The 21,993-nt window shown below is 47.6% G+C and overlaps 6 protein-coding genes across 8 annotated transcripts; 4 read left to right on the top strand and 2 right to left on the bottom strand.

Annotated features, from left to right (window-relative positions):
- Nucleotides 1-21: 21 nt before the first annotated feature.
- Nucleotides 22-1,103, bottom strand: LOC108073819 (uncharacterized). 2 transcript variants are annotated; one of them, XM_017165597.3, is made up of 2 exons: nt 987-1,103; nt 22-920 (listed from the first exon to the last, which is right to left on the bottom strand). In XM_017165597.3, the coding sequence occupies exons 1-2, from the start codon at nt 1,024-1,026 to the stop codon at nt 58-60; spliced, it is 903 nt and encodes a 300-aa protein (XP_017021086.2). In that variant the 5' UTR covers nt 1,027-1,103; the 3' UTR covers nt 22-57. The 2 variants fall into 2 exon arrangements, with proteins under 2 accessions (XP_017021086.2, XP_070142009.1); XM_070285908.1 differs by having other exon boundaries at nt 22-941; nt 987-1,008.
- Nucleotides 1,104-2,829: 1,726 nt separating this feature from the next.
- LOC108073828 (peritrophin-1) lies at nt 2,830-3,621 on the top strand. Its single transcript, XM_017165607.3, has 2 exons — nt 2,830-2,958; nt 3,023-3,621. The coding sequence occupies exons 1-2, from the start codon at nt 2,952-2,954 to the stop codon at nt 3,529-3,531; spliced, it is 516 nt and encodes a 171-aa protein (XP_017021096.1). The 5' UTR covers nt 2,830-2,951; the 3' UTR covers nt 3,532-3,621.
- An 84-nt stretch (nt 3,622-3,705) lies between these two features.
- Muc68E (Mucin 68E) lies at nt 3,706-11,448 on the top strand. Its single transcript, XM_017165537.3, has 3 exons — nt 3,706-3,721; nt 4,065-11,086; nt 11,150-11,448. Exons 1-2 carry the CDS (start codon nt 3,706-3,708, stop codon nt 11,078-11,080), a joined length of 7,032 nt encoding a protein of 2,343 aa, XP_017021026.3. The 3' UTR covers nt 11,081-11,086; nt 11,150-11,448.
- A 1,131-nt stretch (nt 11,449-12,579) lies between these two features.
- prc (pericardin) lies at nt 12,580-19,780 on the top strand. Its single transcript, XM_017165567.3, has 9 exons — nt 12,580-12,639; nt 13,558-13,694; nt 13,962-14,038; nt 14,103-14,206; nt 14,275-14,442; nt 14,499-18,167; nt 18,221-18,770; nt 18,826-18,951; nt 19,015-19,780. The coding sequence occupies exons 2-9, from the start codon at nt 13,623-13,625 to the stop codon at nt 19,778-19,780; spliced, it is 5,532 nt and encodes a 1,843-aa protein (XP_017021056.2). The 5' UTR covers nt 12,580-12,639; nt 13,558-13,622.
- Nucleotides 19,781-20,006: 226 nt separating this feature from the next.
- On the bottom strand, nt 20,007-21,993 carry LOC108073830 (uncharacterized). Of its 2 annotated transcripts, none has more exons than XM_070285909.1 (2): nt 21,856-21,993; nt 20,007-20,446 (listed from the first exon to the last, which is right to left on the bottom strand). In XM_070285909.1, exon 2 carries the CDS (start codon nt 20,400-20,402, stop codon nt 20,049-20,051), a length of 354 nt encoding a protein of 117 aa, XP_070142010.1. In that variant the 5' UTR covers nt 20,403-20,446; nt 21,856-21,993; the 3' UTR covers nt 20,007-20,048. The 2 variants fall into 2 exon arrangements, with proteins under 2 accessions (XP_070142010.1, XP_017021098.1); XM_017165609.2 differs by lacking the exon at nt 21,856-21,993 and adding an exon at nt 21,416-21,555.
- Nucleotides 21,126-21,925, top strand: LOC108073772 (uncharacterized). The gene is made up of 2 exons (XM_017165538.3): nt 21,126-21,199; nt 21,257-21,925. Exons 1-2 carry the CDS (start codon nt 21,155-21,157, stop codon nt 21,923-21,925), a joined length of 714 nt encoding a protein of 237 aa, XP_017021027.2. The 5' UTR covers nt 21,126-21,154.

Genomic DNA, 21,993 nt, shown 5'->3' with positions numbered 1-21,993 from the left:
GTCGGAGCAGTGAGAAAATAATTGTTAAGAGCATGCTATTCTAAGTACTTTATTTCGCTAGGCGCAGGTCTTGTCGCAGGTCTGGTTCACCGAATTCCAGTAAAGATCGCTGGGACAGTCCATGACGTATCCTATATCCCCAACGCAGTGGATGTACAGGTGACAATCGTAAGGGTGGGGCAGAAACTGGACTCCCTGGTGGGTCCGACAAGAGGCGTTTGCATCTACGCTGGGCGTGGGATAGGTTGTACCCGAAGCCTCGGAAGTTGTGTTATCCGAGGGCTCATCTGTTGGTTTCTCAGTGGTATCTGGTTCAACTGTTGGCTCAGAGGGCGCATCGGTGGCTTTCGATGTCTCCTCTGAGGGATTATCTGTGGAAGCTTCACTGGAGGATTCCAAAGGCTCTTCTGTAGTTTCTCCAGTGGGATCTGTGGGCTTCTCTGTCGGATTTCCTGTTGGATCAGAGGATTCTTCTGTAGTTTCCCCAGTGGGATCTGAGGGTTCCTCTGTAGGATTTCCTGTTGGATCAGAGGGTTTTTCTGTGGGATCTGTTGGATTTTCTGTGGGATCTGTTGGCTTTTCTGTGGGATCTGTTGGCTCTTCTGTGGGATCAGTGGGATTTGTTGAATTTCCCGTAGGATCCCAGGGCTCTACAGTGGTTTCTGTAGTCTCTCCCGTTGGCACCGAGGACTCTTCTGTAGTTTGTCCAGTAGGCTCCACAGGCGTCTGTGTAGAATTCGATGGCTCATCAGTTGGGTCCCAGGGATCATCAGTTGTGTCATCCGTTGGATCCCAGGGGTCATCAGTGGGATCATCAGGATCCTCTGTGGGCTCTGGTGCAGCTGTTGGTGAGACACATCTCCGTGCACTCAAAGCTGTAGCCAACAGCATAAGCTGCAAGGACATTAATATCCAGACCACTGAAACCCAAAAACGTTTATCTTCAATGCTAAAGGATATTATTCAGTTTCCATTCCGATACTTACATTTCATGCTGGTAGCCGAGTCCAATGAATGCAACCACATCCCGGGCGGTATTTATACCGTTTCCGAATCAATAATTCTCTAATTAGCATACAACAAGTTCTCGTTACCACTATCTTTGATAAATAAGATAAAACACGCGTGCATTCTTCGTGATAATGAAGTGAACCACCACCAAGAAAAATGCATAAACATAATTATCACCATTTGGAAAAACATTCACTTGCCGATATCGATTTAAACTTTGTTATTAAAGTCACTTCCGGTAGATAGCACACATTCTAGATCAGTCATTCTAGGTGAAACACAAGTTTCCGAATTATTCTAATACATTTTTATTCTTCTTGATAAGATAAAAGTTATTCAACAAGATAGACAAAAATGGGAGAGTCTTAAAATCAGAGATACAATGTTAAAGGCAATGTGTAGTAAGCATTTTCTTATTTTCTGTTTAGATCATTAATACTGCTTTTAAGATAAGGTAAATGTTGCATAATACACGGCCTTAAAGCTAAATATTATTTGCAGAATGGTAAGATATAAAAATATGATCGTTCTTTAATGAAATACAAATATTTTATATCTTCCCAAGGGTATTCTTAACAAAAAAGTGAATTAAAACGTCGAATTTATAATCGATAAGAAAAATATAAATATTACATTATATAATATATTAATAATAATTAATTAAATAGGATTTTAATGATATATATATATTATTTTAAGCAATAACTTCCTTCTTGGGACTTTTAAACGCCTTTAATAAACGCATTCTTTAAATCAGAATTTGTCCATATTTTTATATGATAATTTTTTGGACAAATAAAAGTCTATAAATTCCATAACTCAGTCAAAAATCCATTAATTTCAATTTGGAAAGCATTTCTGTGCTAGATTTTTGTAGTTTAACAAATCGGCAAGCTAAATTTGTAATATGAAAAAATCAAAATTTTTGACAATTTTAATGATGTAACCCCTTATCAAATTTTGAAAAAAAAATTTAAAAAAAAAAGTTTCTTCCGGACATGGTTAGAAATACTCGCCTGTTGATGCTGATCAAGAATATATATGATTTATGGGGTCGGAAACGACTCCTTCACTGTTTTACTAGCTTCTAACTGAAATTATAATACCCTGAAAGAGTATACAAACTGACAATAAAACGTATTAAGTGATGGGTGTTAAAAACTCAATGGTTATTTACTAGCTGGCTTTAATGTGCCTTGTAATTCCCCAACTAGATTAGACAGGGCTATTATCAGTATCAGTTACTAAGAGAAATATATAAAGTTAGATCATATTTTTCTTTTGCTCATTCAAATACATACAGTTTTAATAGCAACGATTATATATATTCCAAACTACTGTGACAACCAAAACCTTGTGCAAAAATGCTTTAATTGTTAGCTTTTTTTTTTTACAAAAGACACAAGCATTGGAGTAAACTATAAATAGTGATTCAAATGTTTCCGATTTCACTCGATATAACAAAGAATTTCTTAGAACACTTAACTTGCTTCCGTTGAGTCTCAATCAATCAGTTAGATAATTTACACTTTATACTGATAAGGTTTGCTAGTTCCAGAATATTTGTAAACAACTCTTTTTATGAGAATTCCTTAAAAAAGAGCATTAGTTTCTAAACAGTCTATAATGCCAATTCAATTTTAATTTTCATGCCTATATGTAGATACGCTGTAAGGCGTCATAACCTGATATAGGCTTGATATAGACTATGACGCTTTACAGCGTATCTAGAGCTTGGAAATTGCAAGCCATAAAAATGAATACCCGATAAGAGTCAACGTGCATTCAATAATTTATTTACTACGGAATAAGTATAGGTATATACTGTATTGATTAGACAGATAAAAGATGAGTAGTTGTTCCCTGTAAACTTGAAACAATTGCTATATAAGCAGTGGCTCTCGGTAAAGATTGGTACTTTACCAGTAACTATTTAAAGCATGAGAGGTAGAGTCACTGTTTTTGTTTTTTAGCCAGAATTGCAACTAAAAATTCCTTAATTATTTAACAGGCTTCGCAATTATCGCACTGCTTGCACTCCTTGTGAGTGTCGCGGCTGATTCAGCGGAGGATACTACGATTGAAACCACAACGGACCAATCAACCAATCCGGAAACAACTGAAGAGGATGCCATAACGACATTGCCCCCGCCTGTTCTCTGTGATGATGAAGAACTCTTTCTCCCAGCACCCGACTGCCGGGAGTATTACCAATGTCTATATGGAGTAGGAATCCTGCAAAAATGCCCCGCTGGCCTGTATTGGGATCGTGAGCTGAATGTATGCGGCTGGGACTCGCCTTACTGCACTGAAGAGGGAGACAAGTCCACGGAGGCTCCATCCCTGAGCTGTGCTTCTGGACTACCTTTCTTGCCCTATCTGCCCGACTGCACGAAGTTCATCCAGTGCGTCTATAACATCGGATTCAAGCTCAGCTGCCCCGGCGGACTATACTGGAACCAGCCGCTGCAGTCATGCGACTTTACCTGCGACAATACAGTCGAACTCGCAGCAGTCTAGCAGGTGCAATGAACGGACAATAAATTAGGAAGAATTTTGTAACACACAAAAAAAATGTAATCAGAAATAAACGCAGTAAAACAAAAGCAATCCAAAGTAATTGGCTTTCAGCAGACGGCAGCTCAATTGAGTTCCTCTTCAAGATAACGAGCTTCGCGAAAAAGATCCGATAAGATGGGAATGAGCTCCAGTAAGGGTTATAAATATGAATGCACGACGCACGGGTATCATTTGAGCAAATGTTTTTGCAAAACTCATACGAGATCCAGTAACGATGAATTATAACAGGTTGGCCAGCGCGGAATTAATAATAGGATTTTTATTGGTATTTATATTTAGTGAAATAATACACGTAAAAGCAGAGAGTGAATTAACTTTACAAGAGACAAGCTTTCGAGCAAAGAGTGGATCAGTGGATTATTTAAACAGTGAATCACCAACGAACGAACACAATCTCTAAAACTATGAAACAAAGAAAAATAAAAACCCACAAACTATCGACAACCAGACAACGCACTCTTCAACCGGACTAGAAATAAAAACTAGTGCGGAGACAGAGACAACAGAGGATTCGACCACATCCAAAGATGAGGTTCAAACAACGACAGATGAATCATCTACTGAGGCAATTCCAGAAGAAAGTACTACGGCTTCACAGGGTTCTTCATCTGCTCCTTCTGCGACAACGACGGCAGAGGATTCCACCACAGCAGAGGATGAAATAAAGACGACGACGGAGGATCCATCTACTGAGGCCCCAGAGACAACTACTGTAGCTCCTGAGACAACGACGGCTGAGGATTCCACCACGGCTGAGGATGAAATAAAAACGACGACGGAGGATCCATCTACTGAGCTTCCAGAGACAACTACTGCAGCTCCTGAGACAACGACGGCTGAGGATTCCACCACAGCAGAGGATGAAATAAAAACGACGACGGAGAATCCATCTACTGAGCCTCCAGAGACAACTACTGCAGCTCCAGAGACAACGACGGCTGAGGATTCCACCACAGCAGAGGATGAAATAAAGACGACGACGGAGGATCCATCTACTGAGGCCCCAGAGACAACTACTGCAGCTCCAGAGACAACGACGGCTGAGGATTCCACCACAGCAGAGGATGAAATAAAAACGACGACGGAGGATCCATCTACTGAGGGCCCAGAGACAACTACTGCAGCTCCTGAGATAACGACGCCTGAAGATTCCACCACGGCTGAGGATGAAATAAAGACGACGACGGAGGATCCATCTACTGAGGCCCCAGAGACAACTACTGCAGCTCCAGAGACAACGACGGCTGAGGATTCCACCACGGCTGAGGATGAAATAAAAACGACGACGGAGGATTCATCTACTGAGGCTCCAGTGACAACTACAGCAGCTCCTGAGACAACGACGGCTGAGGATTCCACCACGGCTGAGGATGAAATAAAGACGACGACGGAGAATCCATCTACTGAGCCTTCAGAGACAACTACAGCAGCTCCTGAGACAACGACGGCTGAGGATTCCACCACGGCTGAGGATGAAATAAAGACGACGACGGAGAATCCATCTACTGAGCCTCCAGAGACACCTACTGCAGCTCCTGAGACAACGACGGCTGAGGATTCCACCACGGCAGAGGATGAAATAAAGACGACGACGGAGGATCCATCTACTGAGGCCCCAGAGACAACTACTGCAGCTCCTGAGACAACGACGGCTGAGGATTCCACCACGGCTGAGGATGAAATAAAGACGACGACGGAGGATCCATCTACTGAGGCCCCAGAGACACCTACTGCAGCTCCTGAGACAACGACGGCTGAGGATTCCACCACGGCAGAGGATGAAATAAAGACGACGACGGAGGATCCATCTACTGAGGCCCCAGAGACAACTACTGCAGCTCCTGAGACAACGACGGCTGAGGATTCCACCACGGCAGAGGATGAAATAAAGACGACGACGGAGGATCCATCTACTGAGGCCCCAGAGACACCTACTGCAGCTCCTGAGACAACGACGGCTGAGGATTCCACCACGGCAGAGGATGAAATAAAGACGACGACGGAGGATTCATCTACTGAGGGCCCAGAGACAACTACAGCGGCTTCTGAAACAACGACGGCTGAGGATTCCACCACGGCTGAGGATGAAATAAAAACGACGACGGAGGATCCATCTACTGAGGCTCCAGTGACAACTACAGCAGCTCCTGAGACAACGACGGCTGAGGATTCCACCACGGCTGAGGATGATCCATCTACTGAGCTTCCAAAAACAACTACTGCAGCTCCTGAGACAACGACGGCTGAGGATTCCACCACAGCAGAGGATGAAATAAAGACGACGACGGAGGATTCATCTACTGAGGGCCCAGAGACAACTACAGCAGCTTCTGAAACAACGACGGCTGAGGATTCCACCACGGCTGAGGATGAAATAAAAACGACGACGGAGGATCCATCTACTGAGGCTCCAGTGACAACTACAGCAGCTCCTGAGACAACGACGGCTGAGGATTCCACCACGGCTGAGGATGAAATAAAGACGACGACGGAGGATCCATCTACTGAGGCCCCAGAGACAACTACTGCAGCTCCAGAGACAACGACGGCTGAGGATTCCACCACAGCAGAGGATGAAATAAAGACGACGACGGAGGATCCATCTACTGAGCTTCCAAAAACAACTACTGCAGCTCCTGAGACAACGACGGCTGAGGATTCCACCACAGCAGAGGATGAAATAAAAACGACGACGGAGGATTCATCTACTGAGGCCCCAGAGACAACTACTGCAGCTCCTGAGACAACGACGGCTGAGGATTCCACCACAGCAGAGGATGAAATAAAGACGACGACGGAGGATTCATCTACTGAGGGCCCAGAGACAACTACAGCGGCTTCTGAAACAACGACGGCTGAGGATTCCACCACGGCTGAGGATGAAATAAAAACGACGACGGAGGATCCATCTACTGAGGCTCCAGTGACAACTACAGCAGCTCCTGAGACAACGACGGCTGAGGATTCCACCACAGCAGAGGATGAAATAAAGACGACGACGGAGGATTCATCTACTGAGGGCCCAGAGACAACTACAGCGGCTTCTGAAACAACGACGGCTGAGGATTCCACCACGGCTGAGGATGATCCATCTACTGAGCTTCCAAAAACAACTACTGCAGCTCCTGAGACAACGACGGCTGAGGATTCCACCACAGCAGAGGATGAAATAAAAACGACGACGGAGGATCCATCTACTGAGGCCCCAGAGACAACTACTGCAGCTCCTGAGACAACGACGGCTGAGGATTCCACCACGGCTGAGGATGAAATAAAGACGACGACGGAGGATCCATCTACTGAGGCCCCAGAGACAACTACTGCAGCTCCAGAGACAACGACGGCTGAGGATTCCACCACAGCAGAGGATGAAATAAAGACGACGACGGAGGATCCATCTACTGAGGCCCCAGAGACAACTACTGCAGCTCCAGAGACAACGACGGCTGAGGATTCCACCACAGCAGAGGATGAAATAAAGACGACGACGGAGGATCCATCTACTGAGCCTCCAGAGACAACTACTGCAGCTCCTGAGACAACGACGGCTGAGGATTCCACCACAGCAGAGGATGAAATAAAGACGACGACGGAGGATTCATCTACTGAGGGCCCAGAGACAACTACAGCGGCTTCTGAAACAACGACGGCTGAGGATTCCACCACGGCTGAGGATGAAATAAAGACGACGACAGAGAATCCATCTACTGAGCCTCCAGAGACACCTACTGCAGCTCCTGAGACAACGACGGCTGAGGATTCCACCACAGCAGAGGATGAAATAAAGACGACGACGGAGGATTCATCTACTGAGGGCCCAGAGACAACTACAGCGGCTTCTGAAATAACGACGGCTGAGGATTCCACCACGGCTGAGGATGAAATAAAAACGACGACGGAGGATCCATCTACTGAGGCTCCAGTGACAACTACAGCAGCTCCTGAGACAACGACGGCTGAGGATTCCACCACGGCTGAGGATGATCCATCTACTGAGCTTCCAGAGACAACTACTGCAGCTCCTGAGACAACGACGGCTGAGGATTCCACCACGGCTGAGGATGAAATAAAGACGACGACGCAGGATCCATCTACTGAGGCCCCAGAGACAACTACTGCAGCTCCTGAGACAACGACGGCTGAGGATTCCACCACAGCAGAGGATGAAATAAAGACGACGACGGAGGATCCATCTACTGAGGCCCCAGAGACAACTACTGCAGCTCCTGAGACAACGACGGCTGAAGATTCCACTACAGCAAGGGATGAAATAAAGACGACGACGGAGGATCCATCTACTGAGGCCCCAGAGACAACTACTGCAGCTCCTGAGATAACGACGCCTGAAGATTCCACCACGGCTGAGGATGAAATAAAAACGACGACGGAGGATCCATCTACTGAGCCTCCAGAGACAACTACTGCAGCTCCAGAGACAACGACGGCTGAGGATTCCACCACAGCAGAGGATGAAATAAAAACGACGACGGAGGATCCATCTACTGAGGCTCCAGTGACAACTACAGCAGCTCCTGAGACAACGACGGCTGAGGATTCCACCACGGCTGAGGATGATCCATCTACTGAGCTTCCAGAGACAACTACTGCAGCTCCTGAGACAACGACGGCTGAGGATTCCACCACGGCTGAGGATGAAATAAAGACGACGACGCAGGATCCATCTACTGAGGCCCCAGAGACAACTACTGCAGCTCCTGAGACAACGACGGCTGAGGATTCCACCACAGCAGAGGATGAAATAAAAACGACGACGGAGGATCCATCTACTGAGGCCCCAGAGACAACTACTGCAGCTCCAGAGACAACGACGGCTGAAGATTCCACCACGGCAGAGGATGAAATAAAAACGACGACGGAGGATCCATCTACTGAGCCTCCAGAGACAACTACTGCAGCTCCAGAGACAACGACGGCTGAGGATTCCACCACAGCAGAGGATGAAATAAAGACGACGACGGAGGATCCATCTACTGAGGCCCCAGAGACAACTACTGCAGCTCCTGAGACAACGACGGCTGAAGATTCCACTACAGCAAGGGATGAAATAAAGACGACGACGGAGGATCCATCTACTGAGGCCCCAGAGACAACTACTGCAGCTCCTGAGATAACGACGCCTGAAGATTCCACCACGGCTGAGGATGAAATAAAAACGACGACGGAGGATCCATCTACTGAGCCTTCAGAGACAACTACTGCAGCTCCTGAGACAACGACGGCTGAGGATTCCACCACGGCAGAGGATGAAATAAAGACGACGACGGAGGATCCATCTACTGAGGTCCCAGAGACAACTACTGCAGCTCCTGAGACAACGACGGCTGAGGATTCCACCACAGCAGAGGATGAAATAAAAACGACGACTAAGGATCCATCTACTGAGCCTTCAGAGACAACTACAGCAGCTCCTGAGACAACGACGGCTGAGGATTCCACCACGGCAGAGGATGAAATAAAAACGACGACGGAGGATTCATCTACTGAGGGCCCAGAGACAACTACTGCAGCTCCTGAGACAACGACGGCTGAGGATTCCACCACGGCAGAGGATGAAATAAAAACGACGACGGAGAATCCATCTACTGAGGCCCCAGAGACAACTACAGCAGCTCCTGAGACAACGACGCCTGAAGATTCCACTACAGCAGGGGATGAAATAAAGACGACGACGGAGGATCCATCTACTGAGGCCCCAGAGACAACTACTGCAGCTCCTGAGATAACGACGCCTGAAGATTCCACCACGGCTGAGGATGAAATAAAAACGACGACGGAGGATCCATCTACTGAGCCTTCAGAGACAACTACTGCAGCTCCTGAGACAACGACGGCTGAGGATTCCACCACGGCAGAGGATGAAATAAAGACGACGACGGAGGATCCATCTACTGAGGTCCCAGAGACAACTACTGCAGCTCCTGAGACAACGACGGCTGAGGATTCCACCACGGCAGAGGATGAAATAAAAACGACGACGGAGGATCCATCTACTGAGGCTCCAGTGACAACTACTGCAGCTCCTGAGATAACGACGGCTGAGGATTCCACCACGGCTGAGGATGAAATAAAAACGACGACGGAGGATCCATCTACTGAGGCTCCAGTGACAACTACTGCAGCTCCTGAGACAACGACGGCTGAGGATTCCACCACGGCAGAGGATGAAATAAAGACGACGACGGAGGATTCATCTACTGAGGCCCCAGAGACAACTACAGCAGCTCCTGAGACAACGACGGCTGAGGATTCCACCACGGCTGAGGATGAAATAAAGACGACGACAGAGGATCCATCAACTGAGGCTCCAGTGACATCCACTGCAGCTCCAGAGACATCTACAGCGGCTCCCGAGACAACGACGGATGAGGATTCTACCACGGCTGAGGATGATCCATCTACTGAGCCTTCAGAAGCAACTACTGCAGCTCCTGAGACAACGACGCCTGAAGATTCCACCACAGCAGAGGATGAAATAAAGACGACGACGGAGGATCAATCAACTGAGGTTCCAGTGACAACTCCTAAGATTCCAGATGAAAGTACCACAGCTTCACAAGATTCTTCAACTTCTGCTCCAGAGAAAATGACGACAGAAGATTCCACCACTGCCAAAGACGGAAGTACGACGACGGAGGATCCATCAACTGAAGTTCCTTCGACAACTTCGATTCCAGATTCTTCAACAGCACCTCCTGAGACATCCTCCACAGGTAAACAGGAAAGTACGACACCGACAGCGGATCCGCCGACGAAAGCGCCAGAGACAACCGTACCAGTGACGTCGACTTCTGTAGCTCCGGAGAGCAGCACTGAAGCGTCATCCTCGTCGGAATGGAGTCCATCTCCGTCCATATCGACGAGTACAGCAGCTACTGAGTCGTCTTCTAGCTCTGAAGTAACTTCATCGTCTGCAACCACTGACTCAACATTGCCACCTCTTTCTTGTGATAGCGGACATCAATTTCTTCCCCATCCAACTAATTGCCACAAATTCATTCAGTGTGGAAACGGAATTGAATATAACTTTGAGTGTGCCGGCAATCTGTATTGGGACTACAAGGCAAACCGTTGCTCTGATGACCCATCCCTCTGTTATAGTACCGAAGAAAATGAGAAACCCGAAGAGAAGGTGTGCGGTCCTGGAGTGGACTTTGTGGCTCACCCAACGGACTGTACCATATTCTTTCAATGCAATAATGGCGAGCCAGTTGAAAAGAAGTGTCCGGATAACCTGTATTGGAACCAAGATATAAAGTCATGTGTTTGGTCGAATAAGCACTGCAACTATGAGCGAGCAAGTGAATCGATTTCTTGTGCAGCAGGCACGCTTTTCGATGCTTACCCTGGCGACTGCTCCAAATATGTCAAGTGTTTCGGCACGAGGGGAGTTCTGATGAGCTGTGATTTAGATCTTTACTGGAACCCCATTAAGGCAGTATGCGAAAAGTCAAAACGATTCTGTCAATAAATGAAGGTCTGGAATATTCTTGATTAATTTATTTAAATATAGTAAAATTAATAGTTTTATGCCTTACAGAACCCATGCAGACATGACCACATTCGATGCTTTATCACTTGGAGACGGAGACCCAATAATAGAGAACCTTGTATTGTTTTTGTTTTGGTATTACAATTTTTCTCAATTAATAAAGCGATGGAAATTTAACAAGAAAGGCAGCCTGATTTGTTAGCTTTTGACTGAAAGTAAAATACCGAACAAGCCTATTAAAAGGCACCAATTCTAAAACGTTCCAATTTTAATTAGTCGTGCAAAGATGTTCTGAATAGATTTGCTTTTTGGCTGCAGGCAAATTTATTTCAATATGCATAAATACATTGAACATTTGTATATACCCATTTAGCAAAGAAATTAAAGGTATATTCAGCATACAAACAGCTGGCAGGACCACAAGTCCCTGCTTTATATTATAGCCCAATTGTGTTTTATAAACTTTCTAAACATTCCAGATATGATTTTTATTTATTTGCAAAATTATTATCATTAGAAATCTCAGGCAAACGGTATCCGTAGGGTCGGAAGCTTGGCATAGAAAATTCCTACGCATTTTTTTTCGTGATCTTATCAAACTAGGCTTTAATTAAAAATATTACTAGCCTTGAAACATACCCCATACAGTCGTTGGGCCTTTAAAAATTAAATATTTAATGCTTGACTTCAATTCAAACACATGGCTTGTTAGAAGCATTCAGAGATAAGAAAATAACCGGACTCAACATGGGATGGGAGCTTGGAAAGGCTGATCTATATATAGATATGACGATGGACTGTCTAACCATAAAGCGAAATTTTTGAGTTTCAAAGGTTATCAAGGCAGAATCACTTCCGTCGGAATCAAAATAAAGCCTCTCGCCAATAAAATAGGTTCCTTGGGGATGGGAAACAGCAAAAATACGCTCACCAGAGACTTGAAAAGAATATAAGCCAAAGTGAGGACACACTTGAAAATGTATCTATGAGATATACAATTGCGTATCTTTATATGCTAATAAATGCCAGCACATTTCCTTAAAATGGGTCAAAAGTCTCCCCCATCCGTTGGCGAAGACGATGATGTTGTAATGCCCACAGAAACATCGCTTCCCCTTCCATTGCCAGGCGACCAAGTGATCGATTGACACGATCAAAGCGCTGATACGTAATGGAATAGACACTCGAATGAATGGCACTGGCGACGAGCTCCAAGCTCGGAGCTCGTAGCTCGCAGCTCGCGGCTCTAAGTGCCCTGGTCCGTCTCTGAGGGGTGTTGTGTGTGCGTGTGTGTTGTATGTGCGATAAGGCAGATACCAGCACCCTGAGGTTGTGTGAGTCCTACATAAATATTCATGCTTCTGCTGGCTAAATGCAAATGTATTGGAAATTGCTCGCCTTCAATGAATTTGAGTTCTACTCAAGCTCTAGAGTTTTGATGCTCGGATAGGCCAGCGTTATTCGCAATCCAGCAGTTGTCGCGATCGGAAGCAAATCGGAAAATCTCCCTTGGAATCCTAACACACGCAGGCGAAGAAGTATGTGGACTTTGAAATAAAAAACAATCCAAGCAAGGATACTCCAAGCTAAATGCAGAAAAATGAAGGATTAAAGAGAAATAAAGACAAGACAATAAAAATACATACAAGTCCACATAACAAGTGAACTATTTAATCGTCAATTTAAAGATCAAGTGTGTATTGTGGAATTTTATTAAAGGATATTTTACAAAATATCCATTAAGTGTGTGTGAAAAATATAATTAATGCTTATATATACGAGTATATAAAAACAAACACTCACAGAAAATTTAACCATCGAACGAGAAAATTTATTAAGACTAAATCCAACATCAATAATACAAATCGGTGGATTACACATAAATATTATACATAGAATATCTTTTACAAAGATATATCTTTTAATATGTTTTATGGAATATTATATAATAATTTTCGAAATGTTTTAAATCGCCCACTAATATGGCACGAAAATTTATAATTAATAATTAAATATCTTAGGTATTCATATTTTTCCAAGAAAAAAAGAATAACCGAACGCCACGCAGCTTCCAGTAGCTTAGATTACAACTGACTAGTTTACATATAAATATAAATATATAACAAATATAAAATAAATAAATATAAATTTAAAATAAATATATTTAAAGATATAAAAAATATAATATCAAAAATATAAAGTAAATAAATACAACTAAATAAATAAAAAGGCCATTCAATTGATATTAGCCACCTTCAGTGATTACATCATCTCTAAATTTTAAAATACACTCAAATACACTTTGTTTTTTGGCATTTAGCATAATCATTTGTGCTCATTCATTTTAAATAAAACAAATGATAACCCCTGAAAGTGACAGACACAGAGACCATGATGAGCGAAGGAGTATAAGCTAATAAAATGTGTTGATAATACAATTTTATTCCATTTCACAGTTTGCTGGTTGTGTCGAGACAACGTCCGTCGCATTTCGATTGGATTCAGAATTTGATTTATTGAAATGTTGCCCTTTCGCTGGGGCCTGCTACTTGGCGTTGTGCTCCTCGTGACATGCGCAAATGGAGCTGCCATCGTAAGTGTCAAAAATTGTTAATTAATCCGATGGGAGTCTGGGGTTGTGTGTCCATATACATAAATATATGCCATCATGAGCGGCTGAATGGAACTAGAGTAGTTCAATGCAAATGAACTCGGTTCGAATAGAAGGCGATAAGACCTAATTTGACCAAGGTCAGTTACGGAAACAGCCCAGAATTGGGGACACACATACACAGACAAGCCATGTTTAGTGATAGAGCTGACATTAGCATTGAACTTAAATTGTTTTAATAAATTACAGGAAAAATCACTAGCAACCGAAGACGAGGCTGCTAGTGCGATCGACCTTCAGAGAGAAAAGAGAAGCGGCAGAGGCTAGTAAGTTTTTAGGTATTTCCCATTCAAGGACTTGAAATACCTGTGGACTCTTCTTCTTCTCCAGTTCTAGGGGACAGACCCAGTCTCAGTACTTAAACTTCGGCAAGCCCGAGGAGGATGGCAAGGCGGAGGCAGAGGCCACCGAAAATGGATCTCGCTCAACTGTCTGTAAGTCAAACTCCATGTCTTCCATGTTTGATGAGAACCTTTATAATTGTTCTCTTGGTCCTTCTCAGCTGGCACCCATGGCATGGGCCAGGCCCAGAGTCAGTTCTCATCAGGAGACTGCAGTGGATGTGGTGGCTACCAAACAGAATACCCTTCTTCCGGCAGAATACTCGACGCCAGTGGATCCGGTGTTGCCGGTGGAAGGCCCGATTCCATTATCAGCTTGCCAGGCGGAGGTATAATGTCAGATCGTCTTCGTTGTCATCTTAATCTAAGAAATATTTTAAAACAGGTGCGCAGGGCACAGCCGGTGGGCAGCCAGGTGCCAGTGGTCAGCCAGGATTCGGCGGAGTGCCTGGATATGGGGGACAGCCGGGAATTGGCGGATCACAGGGAACTGCCGGTGGTCAACCCGGATATGGGGCACAAACGGGCTCTGGAGGTCAATTTGGCGGTCAACCTGGAGATGGAACAGGAACGCAAACCGGAATTGGTGGAGGACAATCAGGACCTCAGTCTGGCGGAACTCCCGGATATGGAACTCAACCTGGAGGACAGCCTGGAGGAAGACAAACTGGAGGTGCTGGACAGCCTGGATCCGGAAGCCAGCCCGGCGGTCGACCCGGCTACGGAACTCCTGGTCAGACAGGAACCACTGCCGGACAACCCGGATACGGAACTCCCGGCTATGGAACGCAACCTGGAGTTGGCGGTCAGACAGGAACCACTGGCGGTCAACCAGGAGTTGGTGGTCAAACAGGAACCACTGGCGGACAACCAGGATACGGAACTCCCGGTTACGGAACGCAAACTGAGTTAGGTGGTCAGACAGGTACCACTGGGGGACAACCAGGAGCTGGTGGTCAGACAGGAATCACTGGTGGGCAGCCAGGAGTTGGTGGTCAGACAGGAGCCGCTGCCGGTCAACCAGGATACGGAACTCCCGGCTATGGCGGTCGGACAGGAGCCACTGGCGGACAGCCAGGAGTTGGTGGTCAAACAGGAACCACTGGCGGACAACCAGGATACGGAACTCCCGGCTATGGAGACCAACCAGGAGTTGGTGGCCAGACAGGAATCGGAGGAGGACAGCCCGGATACGGAGCACAGCCAGGAGTTGGTGGCCAGACAGGAATCGGAGGAGGACAGCCCAGGTACGGAGCGCAGCCAGGAGTTGGTGGACAGACTGGAAGCGCTGGCGGACAACCCGGATACGGATCTCCCGGCTATGGAGTCCAACCAGGAGTTGGTGGCCAGACAGGAATCGGAGGAGGACAGCCAGGATACGGATCGCAGCCAGGAGTTGGTGGCCAGACAGGAATCGGAGGAGGACAGCCCGGATACGGATCGCAACCAGGAGTTAGTGGCCAAACAGGAATCGGAGGAAGACAGCCCGGATACGGATCGCAGCCAGGAGTTGGTGGACAGACAGGAACAGCTGGCGGACAACCCGGATACGGTTCTCCCGGCTATGGAGTCCAACCAGGAGTTGGTGGCCAGACCGGAATCGGAGGAGGACAGCCCGGATACGGATCGCAGCCAGGAGTTGGTGGACAGACAGGAATCGGAGGAGGACAACCCGGATACGGATCGCAGCCAGGAGTTGGTGGCCAGACAGGAACTCCCGGCTATGGAGTCCAACCAGGAGTTGGTGGCCAGACAGGAATCGGAGGAGGACAGCCCGGATACGGAGCGCAGCCAGGAGTTGGTGGCCAGACAGGAATCGGAGGAGGACAGCCCGGATACGGAGCGCAGCCAGGAGTTGGTGGCCAGACAGGAATCGGAGGAGGACAGCTCGGATACGGATCGCAGCCAGGAGTTGGTGGCCAGACAGGAACTCCCGGCTATGGAGTCCAACCAGGAGTTGGTGGCCAGACAGGAATCGGAGGAGGACAGCCAGGATACGGATCGCAGCCAGGAGTTGGTGGCCAGACAGGAATCGGAGGAGGACAGCCCGGATACGGATCGCAGCCAGGAGTTGGTGGCCAGACAGGAATCGGAGGAGGACAGCTCGGATACGGATCGCAGCCAGGAGTTGGTGGCCAGACAGGAACTCCCGGCTATGGAGTCCAACCAGGAGTTGGTGGCCAGACAGGAATCGGAGGAGGACAGCCAGGATACGGATCGCAGCCAGGAGTTGGTGGACAGACTGGAATCGGAGGAGGACAGCTCGGATACGGATCGCAGCCAGGAGTTGGTGGCCAGACAGGAACTCCCGGCTATGGAGTCCAACCAGGAGTTGGGGGCCAGACAGGAATCGGAGGAGGACAGCCCGGATACGGAGCACAGCCAGGAGTTGGTGGCCAGACAGGAATCGGAGGAGGACAGCTCGGATACGGATCGCAGCCAGGAGTTGGTGACCAGACAGGAATCGGAGGAGGACAGCCCGGATACGGATCGCAACCAGGAGTTCGTGGACACACAGGAATCGGAGGAGGACAGCCCGGATACGGAGCGCAGCCAGGAGTTGGTGGCCAGACAGGAATCGGAGGAGGACAGCCCGGATACGGATCGCAGCCAGGAGTTGGTGGCCAGACAGGAATCGGAGGAGGACAGCCCGGATACGGAGCGCAGCCAGGAGTTGGTGGACAGACAGGAATCGGTGGCGGACAGCCCGGATACGGAGCGCAGCCAGGAGTTGGTGGCCAGACAGGAATCGGAGGAGGACAGCCCGGATACGGATCGCAGCCAGGAGTTGGTGGCCAGACAGGAACTCCCGGCTATGGAGTCCAACCAGGAGTTGGTGGCCAGACAGGAATCGGAGGAGGACAGCCCGGATACGGAGCGCAGCCAGGAGTTGGTGGCCAGACAGGAATCGGAGGAGGACAGCCCGGATACGGAGCGCAGCCAGGAGTTGGTGGCCAGACAGGAATCGGAGGAGGACAGCCCGGATACGGATCGCAGCCAGGAGTTGGTGGCCAGACAGGAACTCCCGGGTATGGAGTCCAACCAGGAGTTGGTGGCCAGACAGGAATCGGAGGAGGACAGCCCGGATACGGAGCGCAACCAGGAGTTGGTGGACAGACAGGAATCGGAGGAGGACAGCCCGGATACGGAGCGCAGCCAGGAGTTGGTGGACAGACAGGAATCGGTGGCGGACAGCCCGGATACGGAGCGCAGCCAGGAGTTGGTGGCCAGACAGGAATCGGAGGAGGACAGCCCGGATACGGATCGCAGCCAGGAGTTGGTGGCCAGACAGGAACTCCCGGCTATGGAGTCCAACCAGGAGTTGGTGGCCAGACAGGAATCGGAGGAGGACAGCCCGGATACGGAGTCCAACCAGGAGTTGGTGGCCAGACAGGAATCGGAGGAGGACAGCCCGGATACGGAGCGCAGCCAGGAGTTGGTGGCCAGACAGGAATCGGAGGAGGACAGCCCGGATACGGATCGCAGCCAGGAGTTGGTGGCCAGACAGGAACTCCCGGCTATGGAGTCCAACCAGGAGTTGGTGGCCAGACAGGAATCGGAGGAGGACAGCCCGGATACGGAGCGCAGCCAGGAGTTGGTGGCCAGACAAGAATCGGAGGAGGACAGCCCGGATACGGAGCGCAGCCAGGAGTTGGTGGCCAGACAGGAATCGGAGGAGGACAGCCCGGATACGGAGCGCAGCCAGGAGTTGGTGGCCAGACAGGAATCGGAGGAGGACAGCCCGGATACGGAGCGCAACCAGGAGTTGGTGGACAGACAGGAATCGGTGGCGGACAGCCTGGTTACGGATCCCAAACAGGAGCGGATGGTCAGAGAGGAGGCGCTGGCGGACAACCTGGAGCTTACGGCAGTCAGCCGGGTGCGCCAGGTACGGGAGACTTCGGTTCAGGTCAACCTGGTTACGGACCGCAGACAGGAGGACAAGCGGTACTGCCTGGTGGCGGCAGTCAAATTGGAGCACCGGGACGTTATACAGCTGGAACAGGTGGAGCTCCTGGCACCGGCGGAGCTGGTGGCGTTGGAGGTGGCGTTGGTAAGCTGGAGCATCTTGAAAGTCTTGGCCAGGTTTTTATTAATTACTTGCAGGTGTTCCTGGTGCTTCTGGTGTCGTGGGAGTTGACGACGCCTTCTCCCAAGCAGAATCGACCATTGGAGATGGACAGGCCTCCGCCAGTGCTCAAGGCAAGAAGAACGGCGGAACAGCCAAGACCCAGGTGTCTGGCACCTACAGCTCGGGCGGCACCTTCAGCGCCAGTGCTATGACATCGGATGCGGATCGAGCGGCCAGTGCTCAGGTGACAGGAAACGCGGATGGAGCGGTAAGCCAGTCGCAGGGCTCAGGCGGTCCCGCCCAATCGCAGGCGCAGGTGCAGGTAGGCAAGGATGGCGGCACCAAGGCCTCCTCGCAGAGCGGAGGTATTATCCAACAGAGCCAGAGCGAAGTGCATGCTAACGACAAGGGTGGTCTGGCCGATGCTCAGTCAAGCGGACCTGGTCAAACGTCCTCGCAAGCTCAGATTGGGTTCCGTCCCGGTCAAGAAGCTAATCCGCCGGCTGCTAACGGTGGCGGCCAGGCTTCATCCTCGTCCGGTGCCCACTCTAGTCAGAGTAGCTCACAAATTCATGGAACATCCAGGTAACTTAAGAGCAAGGACTCTTTAAAGGGTTTATTAATTTGGTTCAAATTGCAGTTTTGGAGTTTCCTACCATGGAGCCGCACAGTCCGCATCGGGAACCAAGGAGCAAGTGGCTTCTTACAGAGAACAAAACCGAGAACTGTTTAACACCATAAGTCAGTTTGGCAACAATGGCAATGCGTGAGTAAATCAAAAGGAGGAATGTTTAGAAGGAAAATAAAGGATCTTAAATCCTATTTTTAGTGTTACTGATCGTGCTGATGCCGTCTATAGCGGACCAGCCCTCACTGACGAATCCGAACGACTCCCCGAGCTGCAACTCAAGTCCACAAAACCCAAGGAAGAAACCGTCAAGGATGATAAGCAGGAACCGGCAGAGCCTTCTCAGTACGAAGACGAGGACGAAAACGAGGCGGATGAGTATGATGAAGATGAGTACTACAACGAAAAGCCGGTCAAGTTGGAGGAAAGTCCCAAGCCGGCGAACATAGTCAAGCCAGAGGCCACACCAGAGCCACAGGCCTACACACAGTCCTCACCCACGCAGACACAAAAGGCTGTGGTGGCACCAACGGCAGGGGATAAGTACCAAGTCGTCCAGAAGCAGAACGGCAAGGTCAATACCTACACCGTACCCTCCACAACCGAGGCCATTCCTCCAGGATTCCGAGGCACTGTCAATGTGCAAAAGAAGTTCCACACCAAGGCCTTGGAGCTGCACCCCACCAACAAGGTTGAAATCACTGCTGACACTGATGGCGAGGGCCCTATTCGGGGCGACAAGCCAACACAACGTGCTCCAGACAGCTATGTCACTGTAACCAAGTCGGTGACTGGCAGCATGGACAATAGCAAGAACCCGCCGCAGGAGAATAAGAACTTCCAGTCGACGTACTACACCAAGTCATCGACGTGCGGGTACTTTACCTTCTCGTGCAACATTGTTTATGGTGCGAACGGAAGGAGCAAAATCTGCCGCCCAAAGGCACCGGCCAATGGCAAGTGCTAAAGGAGCAGATGATGCCACAGACCTTGAACACGCCAACCCACCCATATTATAGTAGATCAGTTCCAAAGGGGCTCAATTTGTAGAACAGCTTAACCATCTACAAACAAACACCTATTTGTATTTTGATGCAGCGTGTTTATAAGCATTTAAGTGTTTTTCGCAAATAATTTTAGATTTTCACTGCCATTCTTTGAATAATTTGTACGTTTTGCAAACTGTAATTAATATTTAATAACAAACCACAAACCAAAACATAGAAAATCTTTTCCTAAACGCAAATCTTGTCACAGGTGAGTAGGAGAGAGTTCCAGAACAGATATTGCGGACATGTCTTCACGAAAGGCAGGTAATCGCAGTGAATAAAGCGGGTGCAGTCACCTGGGTATGGTATCAACTGGCCGAGCTTTTTGTCACAAATGGCGGGTAAGTTGACAGCTTCGGTGACTGGGGGAGATGTAGAATCCCATTGAGTATCGTTGAAAACACAGCCACCGAGCGTTTGTATTTCACATCGCTTGAGTAGGTCATTCCAGTGAAAATTCGGGGGACAGCTCATCAAGGACTTTTCGTAATACCGATGACAGTCGTTGGGATAAGGCAGCCTTAATACAGCCTGCGCCATGGAGATTCCACAACAAAATAGATACAGGAAAATTCGGAGAAGCACTAATGAAAAATAGGGAATATTAGGTGGAAACTATTACTTATACTGAAAGTATCTTGGTATACTTTTTAATGTAAAGACTCTGATCATCTGAAAGAAACTCTGCAATTGTCAGGTATTTATAAACCCTTGGTAGTCCCTCAAAATTATTGACATATTGATACCGATTATTGACTTTCTGTATCTGATTTGGCCTTGAAAAAATTATATGTCCGGTCAAGTGGTTTTAACATCAAGCTCTTAATTAAATATTAATTTTTTAAATATATTTATGATTAAAAAACCAAGATTTCTACATTGTGAAGTATTCCCATAATAAACTAATATTATTCAACCTGAAGATGAACTGGCTACTGTGAAGAACTTAACATTGAGTGATGGATAAACATTGGCATTAAAATAATCTTTGTTTAGATTATCAATCAGGGAATTACCTAGAATAAAGGCTCAAAGTTTATTTGTTCGCGAAGACATTTATTCGATAAATAAAACCCAAGTATTACTTTATGGTGATAACAAAACTCGAAATAAACTGAGTATAAAAAGCGGCGTTTAAGACTGTGTAGAACATTCACTTTTACAACGAGCTCATCTCTGGACGCTATCAAAAGTAAGAAATGTTTTTAAGAAAGAAAAATCCAGTAGTATTATTAATAATAATAAATATAATTCCAGTGTTGCAAGGACCAGCTTTTCGACTCTTGGCTTTAATGGCTGTCTTGTCCATTGTTAAGTGCCAGCAGTACCCTGTGATAGTAAGTTATCCCTTGAATATCCTTAGGTCTTAACTAAAAGCAAATCCTTCGTAATAGCCTGCCACGCCCATTCAAAAATGCCCACTACCGGATGATCCCAATCATGTGGTAATGCTGCCTTACGCCAACGACTGCCGCAAGTACTACACCTGCCAGAATGGACAGGCTTATGAGCATCAGTGTCCGGCTAACTTGTACTGGAGCCAGTTGACCTACCGCTGCGACTACAAGGAGTACTCCAACTGCCAGCCCGATGAGCCTGCCAATCCAATTAATCCCTTTAATCCTGTCAGTCCTGTTCCTTCAGTGCAATATAGCTCTTTCCCCGGCGACTGTAGTCGCTTCTATGTAACTAGAGTCCTTCGCTGTGAGGATGACCTTCAATGGAGTGACCAATATCAGAGTTGTGTAGCGCCTCAATTTTCCAACTGCGGAGTCGTAATTCCAGTTCCGTCATTTCCTCCTGTAAGCCCTGGAACTCCCATGTGGCCAAATGGTCCTGCTGCTACTCCACCTCCTTATGACGGGACTATTGCGGCTCCCCTGCCAATTGATCCAAATGCTTTGTGCGGGAATAGTTTGACCAATGCCTACATTCCATATCCTGGCGACTGTCACAAGTTTATCAATTGCGGACCAACTGCAACGGTGCTTACCTGTCCCGGTAACTTGTATTGGACTCCCATCACACTATCCTGCAGTGTATCAAGCGCTGGCTGCCAGTGAAACTAAAATGGTTTTAACTCTTGAATATTCATTTGTATTTTTGTATTATTTTGTGTATTTAAATAAAG

The sequence above is a fragment of the Drosophila kikkawai genome, chromosome 3L (assembly GCF_030179895.1).
Source record: "Drosophila kikkawai strain 14028-0561.14 chromosome 3L, DkikHiC1v2, whole genome shotgun sequence".
In the NCBI taxonomy this organism is placed as follows: Eukaryota; Metazoa; Arthropoda; class Insecta; order Diptera; family Drosophilidae; genus Drosophila; species Drosophila kikkawai.
The sequence above is the reverse complement of the archived record's forward strand: the minus strand, read 5'-3'. Positions and strand labels throughout refer to the sequence as shown.